This window comes from Leopardus geoffroyi, chromosome A3 (genome assembly GCF_018350155.1).
Source record: "Leopardus geoffroyi isolate Oge1 chromosome A3, O.geoffroyi_Oge1_pat1.0, whole genome shotgun sequence".
Lineage (NCBI taxonomy): Eukaryota > Metazoa > Chordata > Mammalia > Carnivora > Felidae > Leopardus > Leopardus geoffroyi.
Window position 1 is genome coordinate 49,272,586 of NC_059336.1, and position 20,238 is coordinate 49,292,823.

The 20,238-nt window shown below is 38.5% G+C and overlaps 1 protein-coding gene across 14 annotated transcripts in view; it reads left to right on the forward strand.

Annotated features, from left to right (window-relative positions):
• SYNDIG1 (synapse differentiation inducing 1) overlaps nt 1-20,238 on the forward strand; it is a 181,383-nt gene that overhangs the window by 66,977 nt on the left and 94,168 nt on the right. For all 14 annotated transcript variants that reach the window (XR_006703367.1, XM_045445517.1, XM_045445518.1 and 11 more), the window contains one exon: nt 13,295-13,854. Coding sequence is in view for 13 of the 14 variants with exons in the window: in XM_045445517.1 (XP_045301473.1) it covers nt 13,375-13,854 (480 nt within the window). In the remaining variant the exon portion in view is untranslated. The remainder of the gene's footprint in view (nt 1-13,294; nt 13,855-20,238) is intronic.

Sequence of the window (20,238 nt, forward strand, 5' to 3'; positions counted from 1 at the left end):
GTTGTATATAAGTATGTGTATGAATGTTTCTGTGTATACATATACATGTACATACATATGTATGTACATGACATATAAAAACATGTCAGTTCATTTGTTTGATTAGATCCAAATAAGATTAATATATTCAACTAGTTGCTATATCTTCTGAGTCTCTTTAGTACATAGAATCTTTCTTTATTCATTGCATGTGTGTGCTCTCTCGCTCTCTCTCTCTGTTTCTTAATTCTTAAATTTTCTGGTCATTCTTCCTGTAGATTGTCCACATTCTGGATTTTACTGATTGCATACAGCTATGATGTCATTTGGCATGTTCCCCTAACCTCTGAATTTCCTATAATTGGTAGTTAGGTACAGAGATTTGATGAAAATAAGGCTATGTTTTGTTTCATTTTGCTTTGTTTTGGCAAGAAGACTTTTGTGGGTGTTGACCCAAATGAACAAAGCTTTTAAAACATTTTAAAGAGAAAGGAAAAGAGTTTTATTTGAGTCCAAGTGAGGACAGCTGCCAGGGATATACAATCTTCATAAAGAAGAGAGTGATCTGGGGAAAGAATGGTTGGTGCAGGGTTATACATGTTTTTACATAAAGAGTTACAAATCATCATGACAAAGGACATTCCAGAAAATTATAGACTTTATCTTATGTGTTTAGTATGTGTAAGGCTGTAGAACTCTAATCTTATGGGAACTAGGGAGGATATGTGTGTGTGTGTGTGTTTTATATTTATGCTTGGAATACTCCTTTTGGTTATTTATTTATTTTACTTTTTTTGTAACAAAGCAGATGTACAATGTGTTCTGGAGGCAGAAATAGAGCACATGCTTTGAGGTTTTGCCAAGTCATTTTGCCCTTGGTAAATGTTAAATTATAGCTTCCCCGGGAGCCCAGGAGCAGGGCTCACAAACATTAAAAGTTGGAAATTTCCTTTATAATAGGTGATGGCGTGCATTTCCAACAGAAAGCATGTGATGTCCCATTGTCCTTATTTTTGTCCTGCTCACAGCCATCAATAGCTACCAGCCCTTATGTAACATCTGCTGGTCATTTTGATTGTAGCTTATATTCATTTAGATTCCACAGGAAGATCTTGTGTGAACATTTCTGTGGTTCTTTGTTAGCTTACCTACAGCCTTTAAACCTGGAGGTCAGTTTGGCTAGATATAAAATCCTTGATGCACGTTTTAGTACATTAAGTATCCAGTACTTCACTCCACTGGCTTCTGTTATTAAGCATTTTTGTTGACAAGTCTAATGATAATCTGGTTTTCTTATCTTTTTTAGTGGCTCAGGCTGTTCTGTTTTTTTAATTTCTGGATGACCAAAGGTGTTTTTATGTTTGTTTTCCTTTAAAGTTTAGTAGATTTACTATAATTTATATTGGAGTTGGTCATTCTGGGTCAGTTTTCCCAGGTACGTAGTGTACCCTTTCAACATTAATTACAGGAAAATTTTCTTAAATCATAGTTTTATAGTATTTGCTTTTATCCATTATTTTCTACTCTAAGGTCTCCCTTTATATACATATGGTGCTTTCCTTATTCTATATTTGTTACTTTCTTTCAAAATGTTTTCAGCACTTCAAATGCACACAGTGCAATGCAGGTCTTTTGTGTTACAGTTTGATCAGCTCTGGAAAATGCATATGTCTGTGTAACCTCTGCTCCCCCAAGACGCAGTGTGTGTGCATCACCTGGGGATGTCCCCCATGCCCTGTCCATGCAGAGCTCTTCCCACCCTGAGCCAGACAACCTTGCCTTTTCTTCTGTAATACAAAACTGTCTGCTCTTGAATTTTATATAAACTAAAGTATTCATGCTTTTTAAATTTAACACATTTTTTTTATTTTCCATATTCTCTTTCCTTTAAGGTGTGACCCACTGTGCTTATTCACTCATGTCTCCCTTCTGCTTTAGCCTTGATTTCTGAAATTACTTTATTTCTAATTTTTCCAAGTTCTGTTCACATCTCTTTCTATTCACAAATTACATTGCTTCTGATTTGTTCGCCAGTTCTGATATATGTTGTTCTCTCATAATTTATATCCTTTTCTCAATTGCCTTTAGCTCATTTTGAAATATCAGATTCTGGTTTCACATGACCATGACTTTCTGGTATGTTTATTGTCCAACTGCTATTACAGTACTTATGTAATTGCTTTCCTTCTCATTGATTTGACCTTTAATACTAGAAATGCATCTTTTTATTTCCAGCAAGCACCTAACATAGTGTCTTACAATAATAAACCATTGATAAATATATATTTTATTGAAATTAAACCTAGCATATTATGATCAATGTGAGATTTTTCACGACCTTTTGGAAAAGCTGTATCTAATCCCATGAAACCCAAGACTCATGGGCCAAGAGGTACAAATCATGGAGCTGAAAAGCACCTACCTTAAAGTTTCTCTTGCTTAACTGCTTAATTAATAATTCCACTCTCATAAGCAACTTGCCCAAGGTTATGTAAACATTTAGTAGCAAAGCTGGAGCTAATCCCTTTTCTCCTGGTTCTTAGTATAGTGCTTTTTATATCATGACTTACTCAAAGTAAGGAAAACCTGTTTCTATATGATACGAAGTTTGTATGGATGTTGCATAACTACTTTCTGTTTGTCTTTTCTTCTTCCCAATTGTTGTTTTCTTATCTGCCTGATATTCATTAAACGTGTGGATAGGAGGATTCTTTGAGCAGTGGTACAGAGAGTAAGAACCAGGGAAGAATGAATAACTGGGGATTATAGGCAGAGACATGGGGGCCCCTCCCCCTTTCACCTGCCAGCAGCTGTAAAAGCAGCAGGTGTAGCATGACTGACATGATGCCCTTCTAGTAGCTTTCTCTGCTAGACTCACAGAAACAACTTCCAAGACTTCACCCAGAGAACAAAATTGGGAGCTTGGCCATTAATGCAGTCCAAAAAGAGTTTTATCAATAGGAGGCAGCATCTGAGACATAGCAAAGTCTGTTTAAGCAAAGGATCAAGTGAGAGGCAACCACTGGTTCTGAATATCATGAACTGAGAAAAAAATATAAAATAAGCAAAATATTATTTGTTATACAATGTAACCAATTATAGTATATATATATATATATATATATGTATGTATATATATATGTGTGTGTGTACGTGTGTGTGTGTGTGTGTATATATATATATATACGTATATATGTGTATATATATGTATATGTTGTAAGGATAGCATTTTCTATCCTTAAATATAGCAGCATTTTCTTTCTGTTTTATTTCTGAGGTGCTAAACTCTGGCTGGGGGAAAGCTGTTATCAGATAGGAGGTGGTAGAAGTAACAGAGGAAATAAGCTATTAGGAATTATGATGTGAAATACAATATTGACGGATGCCGCAGTAACAAAAGTAAAATTCCACTAATTTTGGCCTCTTTTATTCAAATTTAATAATAACTTATGATGCCCAAAGTTGAAAAAATCTACTTCAGGGAAAAAAACAAAACTTCTTGGGGCACCTGGCTGGCTCAGTGGGTAGAGCATGTGACTCTTGATCTCAAGGTTGTAAATTCAAGCCCCATGTTGGGTGTAGAGATTACTTAAAAATAAAATGTTGAGGAGAAGTCAAGATGGCAGAACAGCATGGAAGTTTTTTGTGTGTCTCACATCCATGAAATACAGCCAGACCAACACTAAACCATCCTACACACCTAGAAAACTTACTGGAGGATTAACACAACAATCTGCACAACCTGAACCACAGAATCCAGCAGAAAGAGAAAAAATTCATTTTTTTTTCAATTTTTATTAAAAATGTTTTTCTTTAAATTTTTTACTCTACTTTTTACTTTTGTGTAATTTTTTTCAAATTCTATCTTACTTCCATCATTCTATTTTAGTTTACTTCAGTGTATTCACCTTTTCAAATTTTCAAACGATTTCCTTGTTTACTTTTTCTTTTTCTTTTTTCTCTTTTTTGTTTCTTTTCTTTTTCTTGAATACAGAAAGTGAAAAACTTTATTTTTACTTTAAATTTCTATTAAAAATATTGTTCTTTAATTTTTTTACTATATTTTTTGCTTTTATGTAAATTTTTTTCAAATTCTATTTTACTTCCATCATTTTATTTTAGTCTACTACAGTGTATTCACTTTTTCAAATTTGTAAATGATTTCTTTTTTTTCTCTTTTTTCTGTTTTTTGTTTCTTTTTGTTGAATACAGAAAGAGAAAAAAATCATTTTTATTACAAATATTTTTCTTTAATTTTTTTCCTACTATATTCTTTACCTTTGTGTAAGATTTTTCAAATTCTATTTTACCCACATCATGTCATTGTAGTCTACTTCAGTGTATTCATTTTTTCAAATTCTCAAACGATTTCTTTTTTTCTCCCCCTTTTTTTCCTCTAATCTGTCAAACGACTTTCAACACCCAGATGAAAACACACCTAGGATCTAGCATCATTTATTAGATTTGTGTGTGTGTGTGTGTGCTTTTTCAAATTTTTAATTTTAATTTATTAACTTTAATTTTTCTACCTCAAAAATTCCTTTTCTCCCTTCAAAATGACAAAACAAGGGAATTCACCCCAAAAGAAAGAGCACGAAGAAACGACAGCCAGGGATTTAACCAACACATATACAAGCAAGATGTCTGAGCCAGAATTTAGAATCATGATAATAAGAATACTAGCTGGAGTCAAAAATAGACTAAAATCCCATTCAACAGAGATAAAAGAAGTAAAAAATAGAATGAAATTAAAAATGCTATAACTGAGCTGCAATCACGGATGGATGCAGTGGCGGCAAGGATGGATGAGGCAAAACAGAGAATCAGTGATATAGAGGACAAACTTATAGAGAATAATGAAGCAGAAAAAAAGAGGGGGATTAAGGCAAAAGAGCACTATTTAAGAATTAGAGAAATCAGTGACTCATTAAAAAGGAACAACATCAGAATCATAGGGATCCCTGAAGAGGAAGAGAGAGAAATAGGGTTAGAAGGGTTATGTGAGCAAATCATAGGGAAAACTTTCCTAACCTGGGGAAAGGCACAGACATCAAAATCCAGGAAGCACAGGGAACCCCCATTAGATTCAAAAAAAAAAAAAAAAACAACCATCAGCAAGGCATATCATAGTCAAATTAACAAAATACTCAGACGAGAGAATCATGAAAGCAGCACGGGGGAAATAAGTCCCTTACCTACAAGGGGAGACAGATCAGGTTTGCAGCAGACCTATCCACAGAAACTTGGCAGGCCAGAAAGGAGTGGCAGGATATATTCAGTGTGCTGAACCAGAAAAATATGCAGCCAAGAATTCTTTATCCAGCAAGGCTGTCATTCAAAATAGAAGGAGATATAAAAAGTTTCCCAGAAAAACAAAAATTAAAGGAATTTGTGACCACTAAACCAGCCCGGCAAAAAATTTTAAGGGGGACTCTTGGGAGAAAAATGGGAGATATATATATATATATATATGTATATATATATATATATATATATGTATATATGTATATATATATGTATATATATATATATATATATGTATATATATATAGCAACAAAGATTAGAAAGGATCATAATGGCAATAAATTCATAAGGTCAATGGACTCAATGATCCAATCAAAAGACATAGGGTAACAGAATGGATAAGAAAACAAGATCCATCTACATGCTATTTACAAGAGACCCACTTTAGACCTAAAGACACCTTCAGATTAAAAATAAGGGCATGGAGAACCATCTATCATGCTAATGGCCAACAAAAGAAAGCCAGAGTAGCCATACTTATATCAGACAATCTAGACTTCAAAATAAAGACTGGATCAAGAGATTCAGAAGGGCATTATATCATAATCAAGGGATCTATCCACCAAGAAGACCTAACAATTGTAAACATTTATGCGCCAAATGTGGGAACACCCAAATATATAAATCAATTAATCACAAACATAAAGAAACTCATTGATAGTAATACCATAATAGTAGGAGACTTCAACACTGCACTAACAGTGATGGACAGAGCATCTAATCAAAAAACCAACAAGGAAACAATGGCTTTGAATGACACACTGGACCAGATGGACTTAACAGATATATTCAGAACATCTCATCCTAAAGCAGCAGAATATACATTCTTCTCCAGTGCACAGGGAACATTCTCCAGAATAAAACATATACTGGGACACAAATAAGCCCTAAGTAAGTACAAAAAGATCGAGATCATACCGTGCATATTTTCAGACCACAACGCTATGAAACTCAAAATCAACCACAAGAAAACATTTGGAAAGGTAACAAATACTTGGAGATTGAAGAACATCATACTAAAGAATGAATGGACTAAGCAAGAAGTTAAAGAGGGAATTAAAAAGTATATGGAAGCCAATGAAAATGATAATACCACAACCCAAATGCAGCAAAGGTGGTCATAAGAGGACAGTATATAGCAATCCAGGCCTGCCTAAAGAAGGAAAGACCTCAGATACACAACCTAACCTTACGCCTTAAGGAGCTGGAAAAAGAACAACAAATAAAACCCGAAACCAGCAGAAGACAGGAAATAATAAAGATTAGAACATAAATTAATGCTATCAAAACAACAACAACAACAACAACAACAACAACAAAAACAGTGGAGCAGATTAATGAAACCAGAAGCTTGTTCTTTGAAAGAATTGACAAAATTGATAAACCACTAGCCAGTTTGATCAAAAAGAAAAAGGAAAGGACCCAAATAAATAAAATCAAGAATGAAAGAGGAGAGATCACAATGAACACAGCCGAAATAAAAACAATAATAAGAGAATATTATGAGCAATTATATGCCTATAAAATGGGCAATCTGGAAGAAATGGAAAAATTCCTAGAAACATATACACTACCAAAACGGAAACAGGAAGAAATAGAAAATTTGAACAGACCCATACCCAGTAAGGAAATCGAATTAGTAATCAAAAATCTGCCAAAAAACAAGAGTCCAGGGCCAGATGGTTTTCCAGGGGAATTCTACCAAGCATTTAAGGAAGAGTTAACACCTATTCTCTTGAAACTGTTCCAAAAAATAGAAATGGAAGGAAAACTTCCAAACTCTTTCTATGTAGCCAGCATTATCTTGATTCCAAAACCAGACAAAGACCCACTACAAAGGAGAATTATAGACCAATTTCCTTGATGAACATTGATGCAAAAATCCTCAACAAGGTATTAGCCAACCAGATCCAACAATACATTAAAAAAATTATTCACCACAGCTAAGTGGGATTTATACCTGGGATGCAGGACTGGTTCAATATCCACAAAACAATTAACGTGATTCCTCACGTCAATAAAAGAAAGGACAAGAACCATATGATCCTCTCAATAGATGCAGAGATAGCATTTGACAAAATACAGCATCCTTTCTTGATAAAAACCCTCAAGAAAGTAGGAGCATACATTGAGACCATAAAAGTCATATATGAATGCCCCAATGCTAATATCATCCTCAATGGGGAAAAACTGAGAGCTTTCCCCCTAAGGTCAGGAATAAGACAGGGGTGTCCACTATCGCCACTGTTATTCAACGTAGTATTGGAAGTCTTAGCCTCTGCAATCAGACAACACAAAGAAACAAAAGGCATCCAAATCAGCCAGGAGGAGGTTAAACTTTTACTCTTCGCAGATGACATGATACTCTATATGGAAAACCCAAAAGATTCCACCAAAACAAACTGCTAGAATTGATTCATTAATTCAGCAAAGTTGCCATAAATAAAATCAATGCACAGAAACCAGTTGCATTCCTATACACCAACGATGAAGTGACAGAAAGAGAATTCAAGGAATTGATCCCATTTACAGTTGCACCAAAAACCATAAAATACCTAGGAATAAATCTAACCAAAGAGGTGAAAAATCTGTATGCTGAAAACTATAGAAAGCTTATGAAAGAAATTGAAGAAGACAAAAAAAAAAAATGGAAAAAAGATTCCATGCTCCTGGATAGGAAGAACAAATATTGTTAAAATGTAGATACTTTCCAAAGCAATCTACATATTGAATGCAATCCCTATCAAAATAACTCCAGCATTCTTCACAGAGCTAGAACAAATAATCCTAAAATTTGTATCGAATCAGAAAAGACCTCGAATAGCCAAAACGATCTTGGAAAAGAAAACCAAAGCAGGAGGCATCACAATTCCAGACATCAAGCTATACTACAAAGCTTTAATCACTAAGACAGTATTGGTACTGGCACAAGAACAGACACTCAAATCAATGGACAGACTAGAGAACCCAGAAATAGACCTACAAACGTATGGCCAACTAATCTTTGATAAAGCAGGAAAGAATATCCAATGGAATAAAGACAGTCTCTTCAGCAAGTGGTGCTGGGAAAAGTGGACAGGAACATGCAGAAGAATGAACCTGGACCACTTTCTTACACCATACACAAAAATAAACTCAAAATGGATGAAAGACATCAATGGAAGACAGGAAGCCATCAAAATCCTTGAGGAGAAAGCAGGCAAAAATCTCTTTGATCTTGGCCACAGCAACTTCTTACTCAACACGTCTCCAGTGGCAAGGGAAACAAAAGAAAAAATGAACTACTGGGACCTCATCAAAATAAAAAGCTTCTGCACAGTGAAGGAAATAATCAGCAAAAGTAAAAGGCAACCGACAGAATGGGAGAAGATATTTGCAAATGTCTTATCAGATAAAGGGTTAGTATCCAAAATCTATAAAGAACTTATCAAACTCAACACCCAAAACCAAATAATCCAGTGAAGAAATGGGCAAAAGACATGAATAGACACTTCTCCAAAGAAGACATCCAGATGGCCAACTGGCACATGAAAAAATGTTCAACATCACTCGTCATCAGGGAACTACAAATGAAAACCACAATGAGATACCACCTTACCCCTGTCAGAATGAGTAACATTAACAATTCAGGCAACAACAGATGTTGGTGAGGATGCAGAGAAAGAGGATCTCTTTTGCATTGTTGGTGGGAATGCAAGCTGGTGTAGCCACTCTGGAAAACAGTATGGAGGTTCCTAAAAAAACTAAAAATAGAACTATCCTACGACCCAGCAATTGCATTACTAGGCATTTATCCAAGGGATACAGGTGTGCTGTTTCGAAGGGACCCATGAACCTCCATATTTATAGCAGCACTATCAACAATAGCCAAAGTATGGAAAGCGCCCAAATGTCCATCGATGGATGAATGGATAAAGAAGATGTGGTATATATATACAATGGAGTATTACTTGGCAATCAAAAAGAATGAAATCTTGCCATTTGCAACTGCGTGGATGGAACAAGGGGGGATTATGCTAAGTGAAATTAGCCAGTCAGAGAAAGACAAAAATCATATGATTTCACTCATATGAGGACTTTAAGAGTCAAAACAGATGAACATAAGGGAAGGGAAACAAAAATAATATAAAAACGGCGGGGAGCAAAACAGAAGAGACTAATAAATGTGGAGAACAAACTGAGGGTAATGGGAAGGGTGTTGGGAGGGGGGGTGGGCTAAATGGGTAAGGGGCACTAAGGAATGTACTCCTGAAATCATTGTTGCACTAAATGCTAACCAATTTGGATGTAAATTTAAAAAAATAAAAAATAAAACAAGTTAATAAAAAAAAGAAACTCTGAAAAAGAAAAAAGAAAAAACAATCTGCCCATAAATGAACCCATTCAATTCAATCCCACGTTGTCAAGGATCAACAGTAGTTTTCAATAGAAACATAGGAGTGTGGAAGATAAGCCAAACTAGCTGCCATTTGCACTCGCCATAAATGTAAGATTCCCATGAAAAGCTGGTGCATTGTGGGTTAGGGACACTTTGAATTCCAAGTGTTGAAATAAAGTAGACCTCTAAGCTCTAGCTCCATACACACAAAATAAAATAAAATAAAATAAAATAAAATAAAATATAAAAAAAGAAAACAAAGCCCTTAAGAATATTTGATATATTAATTTGAATACTTTTTTAAAAGATAGTATATAACCCATTGTATAGTCAAGCCAACTGTGCAACTAGCCAAAACTTGCACTATATATGATAGAACAGCACCCCTCTGTTTTATGTGCAAAATAATCACTTGGCATGGTGTTAAAATGCAGATTATGATTCAGTAGTTCAAGGTGTACTGAAGATTCCACCTTCTAACAAACTTCCAGGTGGTGCTCATGTTTCCAGTTCTCAGCTAAGCATTATAGGTGTCAAACTGTGGACAGCACCTCAGAGACCTAAGCTGTGCATGCCTCAAGATGCTGTAATATCAGATTCACATTTGGGGCTTGTGCAGCTCAAGGTGAGCTGCCTCTTGCAGGGGCAAGGGCTGGAGGAAGATGTTGACATTAGCAGTTTTGATGTTTGCAGAAGAGGATGTAACAGCACCCATAACAGAAATTGTAGCACAGTGTCTGAGAACACACCAGAAAAGGGGAGATCCTTCGTCTGGGCAAGAGCCTGTGACTCCATTGAAGAGATGGGGTTTGAACACATGCAACCACATGTCTTTTGCAAGATACTTAATACATATTTGAGAAGAAAGAGCTCAGTCTGAGAAGTGAACTATACTTCAAGAAGGTTATCCTAAGCTTGGTGGTACATCTGGCCTTCACAAACCATACAAGGGGCCCAATTCTGAGATCAACCCAGTGACTTCTCTGTAGAAGGAGAAGATTAGAGAAGCTGAGTGTTTGGACCACAAGTACCTCAATGAGCATATTATGCTGCCTTGGAAGAAGAACAGTCCCAAAGATGATGCTTAGACATATATTGTGCCTCACATGTTGCAGGTACTCAAAAGATCTTGTCCAAATAGTTTCATGGTTTCAGTCTTAAGATGGTAAATGCCAGAGCTAAATCAGCAGAAGTGGCAATGAGTTTTTTGACCTGTCTTAAATCTGACACAGTGTCAAATAATACCCACCATCTCTCTGTGCTTATGCTGTAGTTTCACTAGTCATTTGTCAACTCTACTAAAATGTTATTTTCTACTTAGTCACAAAGGTATCCTCCCTATTTCTCAGTTGGTCTAAAATTTTGAATTCTTGTAGCTACCACCAAATAAAGCAGTTATAATATGAGAAAATTCTGAAATCTCATAGAAAGCCAGAGTTCTCAAAGTCCTAACACTCAAAGTGTTTTCATACATAATAGCTATTAACTTGCAAACAGGAAATGCCTGAGGAAATTTATTCTTTTTGTTGTTAGGAAAAACCTTAAGCATTCATAAAATCTTGGGAAAAGGTGCAAGTGTTCTTAAATCATTATTATTATTATTATTTTACTTCTAGGAAAATTACTCAAATACTTCTAAATTATTCTATTTAAATTTTTAAAATGTTTGTTTAATTTTTTATTTAACTGTAGTTGACATACCACATAGTTTCAGGTATATAACATAGTGATTCAACAAATCTATACATTTTTCAGTGCTCACCATGATAAGTGTAATCACCATCTGTCACCATATGTTACTACAATATTGACTATATTCTCTATGCTGTACTTTTCATCCCTGTGACTTATTTATTTTATAACTGGAAGTTTGTACCTCCTAATCCCCTTCACTTGTTTTGCCCATCTCCCCATCCTTCTTCCCCTTGGCAACCACCAGTTTTTTCTCTGTATTTAGGAGTCTGTTGGGTTTTTGAGTGTGTCTGTTCTCTTGTTGTGTTTTTTAGATCCCACATATAAGTAAAATCATATAGTATTTGTCTTTACCTGACTTATTTCACTTAGCATAATACCTTCTAGGTCCATCCATGTTGTCATAAATGGCAAGATCTCATTCTTTTTTATGGCTGAATAATATTCCATTATATACATATAATATATGTGTATATACACATATATTCACCACATCTTCTTATCTATTCATCTATTCATCTATAAATGGACACTTGGATCATCTCCATATCTTGGCTATTGTAATTAATGCTTCAATAAACATAGGGGTGTATATACCATTTCAAATTAGCATTTTCATTTTTGTGGGGTAAATACCCAGTAGTGGAATTACTGGATCATATTGTATTTTTATTTTTAACTCTTTGAGGAACCTACATACTGTTTCCACAGTGGCTGCAGCAGTTTACATTCCCACCTCCAGTGCACAAGTGTTCCTTTTTTTCCACATCTTCACCAACACTTTATAGTCTTTTTTATACTAGTTATTCTGACTGGTGTGAGGTTATATGTCATCGTGGCTTTGATTTACATCTTCCTGATGATAAGTTATGTCCAGTATCTTTTCATATGTCTCTTGGTCATCTGTATGTCTTCTTTGGAAAAATGTCTATTTAGGTCCTCTGCCCATTTTTAAATCAGATTGTCTTTTGTTTTGTTTTATTCTTTGGTGTGAGTTGTATAAGTTCTTTGGATATTAACTTCTTATCAGATATATCATTTGTAAATATCGTAATCCATTCCATAGGTTGCCTTTTTGTTTGTTGATGGTTTCCTTTGCTGTTCAAGGATATTCATTATCTCCAAAACCTTAATCTTTGGTATCTTTCTTTCTTTTCCTCCTCCTCCTTCCCCTCCCTTTTTTTTTTTAAATATTCAAAACCCTAGAAAGGAACATGATCTAGCTAGAAACAATTTAGAAGCCTTCTTAATTGTATCCCAAATATGTAGATGTTTCTCTAAGTTGAGGGCTATTAAGGCAGGGGAATTTCTAGTTCAATTCCTGGGCCCGTGTTGGAAGACCAGTAGGCATTTCTCATACATACATTAGAATGTACTTGAATATACATGTGAGTGTTTCCTCAGTTGGGGAATTTTGTCCATACATGGTACTAATAAAGTGGATTTTCCTGTCATTTATCTTCTAAATCTGTGTGGGACATTATTTTAAACCCTTTCTTCCTTGAGCTTGTGTTTTCTGCTCGAATAAATAGCCATGGACCTGGGAAGAGTCAATCCCCATTACAGATTTACAGCCTTATTTTCCCTCTGGCCTGGCCCAATGCTAATGTGATTGGATTTACCCAAGGATTTCAAGATGTCTGCCAGCAATCACAGGTTTCTCTAGAGCTACAGTGGTTCCAATTCCTGCAAAGTCTCCTTTATTTGGAAGCAAAGTCTTTATAGAGATGTGAGTAATCAATATCTGGTTTTCTCTGATTGGCTGCTCAGATAGAGCCTTTTTAAAATTGGTAGAATAGGTAGGACTAGAATATCATCTGACTCCCCCAGTTTCTGTGCATATTGGCTGACTAGTACACGCTGAAACAGCGACGGTCTGGGTAATTAGCTTTTTGTCAGGTGTGATTTTCTTGTCTCATCTCTGTTTCCTCTGCCTTCAGGAGAAATGGGTCCCATGAGGCAAGTGTGACCCTGGAGTGCAGCCTGCCAGCCTTACACCCAGTTGAGGAGGGAGAGCACCATGGATGGCATAATTGAACAGAAGAGTGTGCTGGTGCACAGTAAAATCAGTGATGCTGGCAAGAGGAATGGCTTAATTAACACCAGAAACTTCATGGCTGAGAGCAGAGATGGCCTGGTGTCTGTTTACCCAGCACCACAGTACCAGAGCTGCCGGGTGGTGGGCAGTGCAGCGCCAGCCACCCTGGACAGCAGCAGGAGTGAGCCAGTACAGCAGCTGCTGGATCCCAACACCCTTCCGCAGTCTGTGGAGTCCCATTTCCGTCCCAACATCATCCTCTACTCAGAGGGTGTGCTGCGCTCCTGGGGGGATGGCGTGGCTGCCGACTGTTGTGAGACCACCTTCATTGAGGACCGGTCACCCACCAAAGAGAGCCTGGAGTACCCTGATGGGAAGTTCATTGACCTCTCGCCTGACGACATCAAAATCCACACACTGTCCTACGACGTGGAGGAGGAGGAGGAATTCCAGGAGCTGGAGGTCAGAGGATGTGTTTATCATAAGCCTTTGGGAATGGGGCATGGGGATTGGGTGGGGACCCATGAGCGCCTAGCAAAAGTCAGGGAATGAAACTTGTGTGTGAAAATGCAGAGAAACTGAATCATCCTTAAATATACATTGAAAATGGAGTAGAGAAAGTCTAGGTGACCAACACCCAGTGGGGGCTTCAGCAGGGATGCCGGCAGAGACAACACAAGGTAATGGCCATAAGACTGGAGCTACTGGTGGATTTAAAGATTGCCAGCACTGGAAATCAACTGGGTATTCCTGCTCACCCCACACTCAGGAGAGAGGGGTTATTAGCAACAGTGATCAAGGTGAGAGGGAGGTTTATGGTCCTAGAGCCACATTAGGCTGAAAAGGCATGTGTAGGGACAATTTGAGAAGTGTTTTTGCTGCCACATGTAGTTTCCTTAATTTGGCATTCTAGAGTTTCTTCTAAGGGAGGCTTGGTATAGCTAAAGCCTACTGGAAGAAATAGTAGGAGTGCTAGCCTAAAGGGAAGATGAGTTGAGTTGTTTCAAGAGTCACTTCTTCAGGAGATTGGAGGGCAGGTAAGGGCATTTGGATTACATGCTCTGAAACATTCATTTTGGACATATTGTAACACAGCACAACAGCCAAGCAGACCAGAAGCATCAGGCCTGGAAGTGCACTGAGAACCAGAAGCAGCTGGAGAGAGACGGTTTTAATCGGAAGGGAAATTCAGAAATGAGAAATGTCATGTAGCGATCCTTGTGAATAGAGCCCATGAAAACCAACTGTCAGGGAGTACAGAGAAGTCAAGTTGTGGGAGAGGCCATCAGAGCGAACCTTCACACCCTCTGGTGGCACCTGTTAAGGGGAGGAGGAAGATATCATCTCTGGCCATTCTAAAGTTTTGAGAAAGCTGCAAGAAGTACTTTGGCTTGCATTCACAAGCCACTGTCAATTGTCCACTCTTTTCCAAGACCTGACGGTTTTGTTGAATGCAAACATATAGATGACACTTGAACTGCTTGAAGTTCAGGAAGCAGATATACAAAAGTGCAGTTGCCACATAACACAGGAGTTATGATGGTAGAGTACCCAGTCTGCTCTGAGAGCATCCAAAGTAAGGGTGATGGGACTCCAAGCATAATGTGGCGGGTCAGCAGTCATTACAGAGGAAGCACTCCCTGCACTGCATCATGAGGTAAAGAACCAGACTCTAAGCAAGAGGGCTCGTGGGGAGTTAGCAAGAGAATTCTGGTCAAAGAGGACATCATGAGCAGATAAAGCACAGAAGCATCCAACCTAGGTCAGCAGGGGATAGTAACTGATTATACTTGTAAGACCTATGGATCATGGTGAAGTCGGGACACAGGACCAAAAGGAAAGTCCTGTAACTGAGGACTGTACCAGCCTTCCAAGGGAGGCTGGATTTTAGGTGAGGTCACAAACCCATATGCTTACAAGAAGGAAGGACATGTAATAACATCAAGAGAGAGCCCTAGGGAGGGGTGTGACCCAAGACTAGCCCTGGCCCACCCATCTACAGCTTCAGCCCTCCTCAGCTACCACCCCATAGGCCATGCTGCTAGATACCTTGAAGGATGCTGTGGCCATGGAAACCACTGAGGAGTTTCAGGCAGGAGAGCTGGGGTCAGATTCAAGTTTTTGGAAGCTGCTATGGTTGCAGAGTGGGACAGTGGGACAGAATGGAGAGATGGAGGGGTGAGGGGAGGGACATGGGGCTAGGACAAAACTGGATGCACAGAGCTTTTGGGAACTGTCATATGACACAGTGAGGGAGAGAATCAGGATAGCAGTAGAACTGAAGAAATACTTAAAAAGTGAAGTGTGCCATTGTTTGGAGATGGTGCAAAGGAAGGGGGCAGGCCTATCCTGTGCAGAGATGTCAAGCCTCCAAGTGGCCAAGGTGGCTAGCAGAGGATTTTCAGCTTTGTTAAGAATATTTGGAAAATAAGCTCCAATATATAATATCCATTAGAATTTAAAATTTTGGGATTCTTGAATGTGTCTATCATTACTCTGTTACTTGTGTGGGCTTCATTCCTCCCTCCCTTTCCTTGTATCCATGCACTTAAAAGTCCATATCCTTGAATAACTACATTACATCAGTATCAGTGAAGATGAACAAGTGAATAATATATCTTCTTGGTCTTTAGTCCACTTCTATTCTGTGGCTTCACAACAAACTACACTGAAGGGAATCTTACTCCTTTTCCTTTAAGACTTGCATTGGCTTCAGATTGAGCTTGCAAATAAATACAACCATTATTTAAATGCAAGTGTTCTTTTCATAGTATGTCTTAATCCGCATTTTTGTCAATCAATTACTGAATCCATTTTTTTGCAATAATTTTCACAAAGTGACCTCAGCCAGTAGATGTGGTTTTGGAACTTTGCAAAGGACCACAACCTACTTAGAGTCAATATTTTAAATTAAATGTTAGGATATGGGTGGCTGGGGCAACAGGATTTTTTATCTGGTTAGTCTAAGACTTTGACAGGTAGTGCAGGCTTCTGGGGAGGTGAGCTCTGCCACCCAGTTTGTTTCCCTGTCCTGGCAACAGTAGAGGCAGCCCATCAGAAACAATTATTTTAATGATGCAGCAGCTGGAATCTTCAGTCATGATTATAGTGCCTACTGTGTACTAATATTTTTGTAGTCACCTTTGACTGTAGGGGTAAGGCAGAGCATGTTGGCATTTGTACCTTTTCCAGAAAGGGTCCACCCAAAGACATCAGTGGAACAAGTACTTTAAAAGCTGGGCTGTCTCTTACAAGACTTTCTGTTTGATATCCAGGGAACAAATCCAAACCAAGAGATGGATCTTCCCACAGGCTCTGAGGGGAAGGTATCAAGGCACAGTTATGGCAGTTGGCACTCCTTCATTGCTGTCTAGCATAGCCATAGAGTATTCTAGAGGGTCATTCAAAGTGGCAGATTTGGTCCATTAGGAATTCTGTAAAAATAAGATATTCTCTCAGCAACATTCTTATGGTGTGGCTATTGCACTCTTTATTCATGAAAACAAACAAACAAACAAACAAACAAACAAACAACTAGTGAGTGGTTAGAAGTGTCAGCATGCAAGGGCACCTGAGTGGCTCAGTCGGTTAAGTGTCCAACTTCAGCTTAGGTCATGATCTTGCAGTTCATGGGTTAGAGCCCCCTCCTCTGGCTCTGTGCCGACAGCTCAGAGCCTGGAGCCTGCTTCGGATTCTGTGTCTCCCTATCTCTCTGTTCCTCCCCCACTTACACGCTCTCTCTCTCTCTCTCTCAAAAATAAATAAAGACTTAAAAAAAGTGTCAGCATGCATGGAGCAACTGTTCTAAGGTTGATTGTTTTTTTATTCCATGAAATAATAAAGGGGCCTGTATCAGTTAGCATTTGCTGCATTACAAATCCCCAAAAACTTAGTGGCTTAAAACAACTATTTATTTAGGTCATGATTCTCAGGGTCAGCAACTGGGATGAACTCAGCTGGATGGTTCTTGCTCTGCTAGTCTTACCTGTGTCCCCTCACTGGTCTGTGGGTAGCTGCTGCTCAGCTACCCAGCTGTACTTGAGAATGCTGGCTGGCCATTAGCTGGGATGACAGAAGTGGCTGGACCACATGACTCTCATCCAGCAGGTCACTCCATCACATAGCAGTCATGGTAGAGATTCCAAGAGCAGCAAGAGAGGGTGAGTCTCAATGTGCAAGGGCTTTCCAAGTCTTTGCTTGTGTTAGGCATGTTGCTGTCTTATTGGCCAAAGAAAGACACACAGCTAAGCCCAAAGTCAGTGTGGGAAGGACTTTTTAGGGTGGCAATATAGGAAAGTGCCAACAAATTGGTTGTCAATTATTGCAGTGTATAGTGTATCATAGAGAAAAAAAGTTTGCCTTTTTGACATATATATATTTTTAAGATCATCTAATTGAACAGAGTGACAACAGTCATGGTTATATTGTCACTTAAACAGAAAATACAATAGTTATTGATTTGGAGCTCATCCCAGAAGGCAGTACTACTTCAGATAAAACAACAACAAAAAATGACAATTTAACTTCTCAGGGAATTCTATAGCTTCACTTGGTCTATAGCAAATTGATACCATTTCCTGAAAATTGTACTTTTCAGAAAGCCATTGCCCTGGTAAAGATAAGGCGTTCTTGTCCTTGAAGTTTCTGTGTACAAGGAAACCTTCCTCTTACCTGCCCCCTTCTCAGTCTACCTGGAGAGGTTTGCCCCTGACATTTATAACGGAGAGTCCCTGATCCAGAGAGGTTTGCTCACCTGACACAAATTTCTACAAGAACATGTGAAGTTTTCAGTTAGCCTTTGAGGTCATACTTATGCGAATAGGTTCTGTAGCTAATTTCAAGAATCTTTGTGTAAGGGCCTCAGAAATTGAGATTTGCTCTGCTCTACCCAAGAGGGAGTTGCTAGTCATGGTGAATTGTCAGGTCTCCAAATCAGACAGGGAGATCTCAGGGGGCCTCTGAGGGGTTGCAGGAATGCAGAGGTGGCTGCTCATCTTTCGGTGTCATTGCATTCAGTGTAACCAGACAAGCCTCCCCGTGGGCACTCTCAGGGCACTCTGGGTGCATGATGCTCAGCCTGGTGCTGTACAGCTCCAGGGCCTCCTCCCTGGAGTTTGACCACTGCTTCATCTAGTGCCCAGACTGCAGTGAAACTACAGCTTTTAGGAACATCAATAGCAGGAAAACACTTCTCCTTTTCATACACAGACACTCAGAGACTTCAGGCACCAGTGATAAAGCAGTTGTATGAAATATAAAATTTGGGTTTAAAGCTATGAAATGAAGTAGGTGAAGTTCAGGGCTAGAGAGTCCTAAGAGCCCCCTTGCTGTTAGAGATGCTTATCAAATGCTGAAAGGCCAATTATGACCCATTTATTTGTGATAATGCAACTCCTTTAGGATCCTAGAGCACATGGAACGTCATCACTTAGAAAGAGTGACCAAGGTGGGTGAGCCTTTTCTTTGCAGCGGGAAGGAAGGAGACAGCAGGCACCTACTGGTGGAGCATCTATGTCAGGCTCTTCATGCACCCTCTGCCATGTAACCCCACAGCAACACTGGGCCACAAGTGTTAATCCTGCCTCACCCTGTGCAAATGACACTGAAGCTTGGGTGGTGTCCAAAGTCACACACTTGGATGTACCGGCAGCTCTTGGATCTAAGACATGCTGACTTCAGACTCCTGCCTCCTAATGGTGATGCTGTTCCTCCAGCATTAGGAGGGGGGAAAAGTTTGTGTTACAGTGAACTGCGGTTTCAGAATCCACAGGTAAAGTATGAAGAGGCAGAGCTGGGGCAATCACAGACCACTCCCTCGCTGCCCTGAGCTGCAGCTGGGCCTCCCCAAGATCAGGAGTCTGCCCTCCCATTACACACTTGAAGCCTGTCAGGAGATTCAGGATTTCACAACTGCAGTTTAGCACTGATGTGCTCCATTCATAAACATGAGCAAAGAGGGAGGACTCAACAAACACTTGAAGAAAACTCAAAAGAGTGAATGAAACAGAAAAACAATAGAGAAATTGACCCAGAGGAAATAAATAATTCAGAAAATAATCGATAATATGGAAAATATTTTTAGTCTCCCCTAGAGAGGTTTGGGGTGGGTGATTTGAGGTTTGATTTTCTTTGTTTTCTCCATTGCCACTGTCTAGAACCTCAAATATGATGTTGAAGGGAGATGGCAAGCAGGAGGCATCCTTGCCTTGCTCCTAATCCTGGGAAAGCACTCAGATTTTCCTGATGAAAGATAATGTTGTTCATGTTCTTAAGCAGGAGTAGGAAATTCCCTTCCATCACAACTTTGTTGAACAGCTTTTTTTTTTTTTAATAAGAAAATAGGTGTTGCATTTCATCAAATGCATTTTCTCTATTTAGATGATCATGTGTAAATTTTTCTTTTGTCCTTTATTCTATTAATGTGATCCATTACATGAACTGATTTTCAGATATCAAAGTGTCCTTACTTTGGGGGATTAATCCCCCTTGGTCATGGTATATACTCCTCTTTAAAGATTGCTAGATTTGACTCACTAATAATTTGTTGAGAATTTTTATGTTTGTGTCCATGAGGGATATTGGTCTGTAATTCCTTTCTTGTGATATTTCTTCCTGGTTTTGGTATCAGGGTAATACTGGCCTTATAGAATGAGTAAAGAAGTGTTCCCTCTTGTTTTCTGAAAGAATCTGCATAGTATTGGGGGGGGGGGTTGTTTGTTAAATATTTGTTCAAAGTCATCAGTAAAGACATCTGGGCCTTGGCTATTCTTTGTGGGAAGAATTTTTATTACTGATCTGAAATCAGTATCAAATCAATAAGAAATAAGATGATTTCTTTATTGTTTT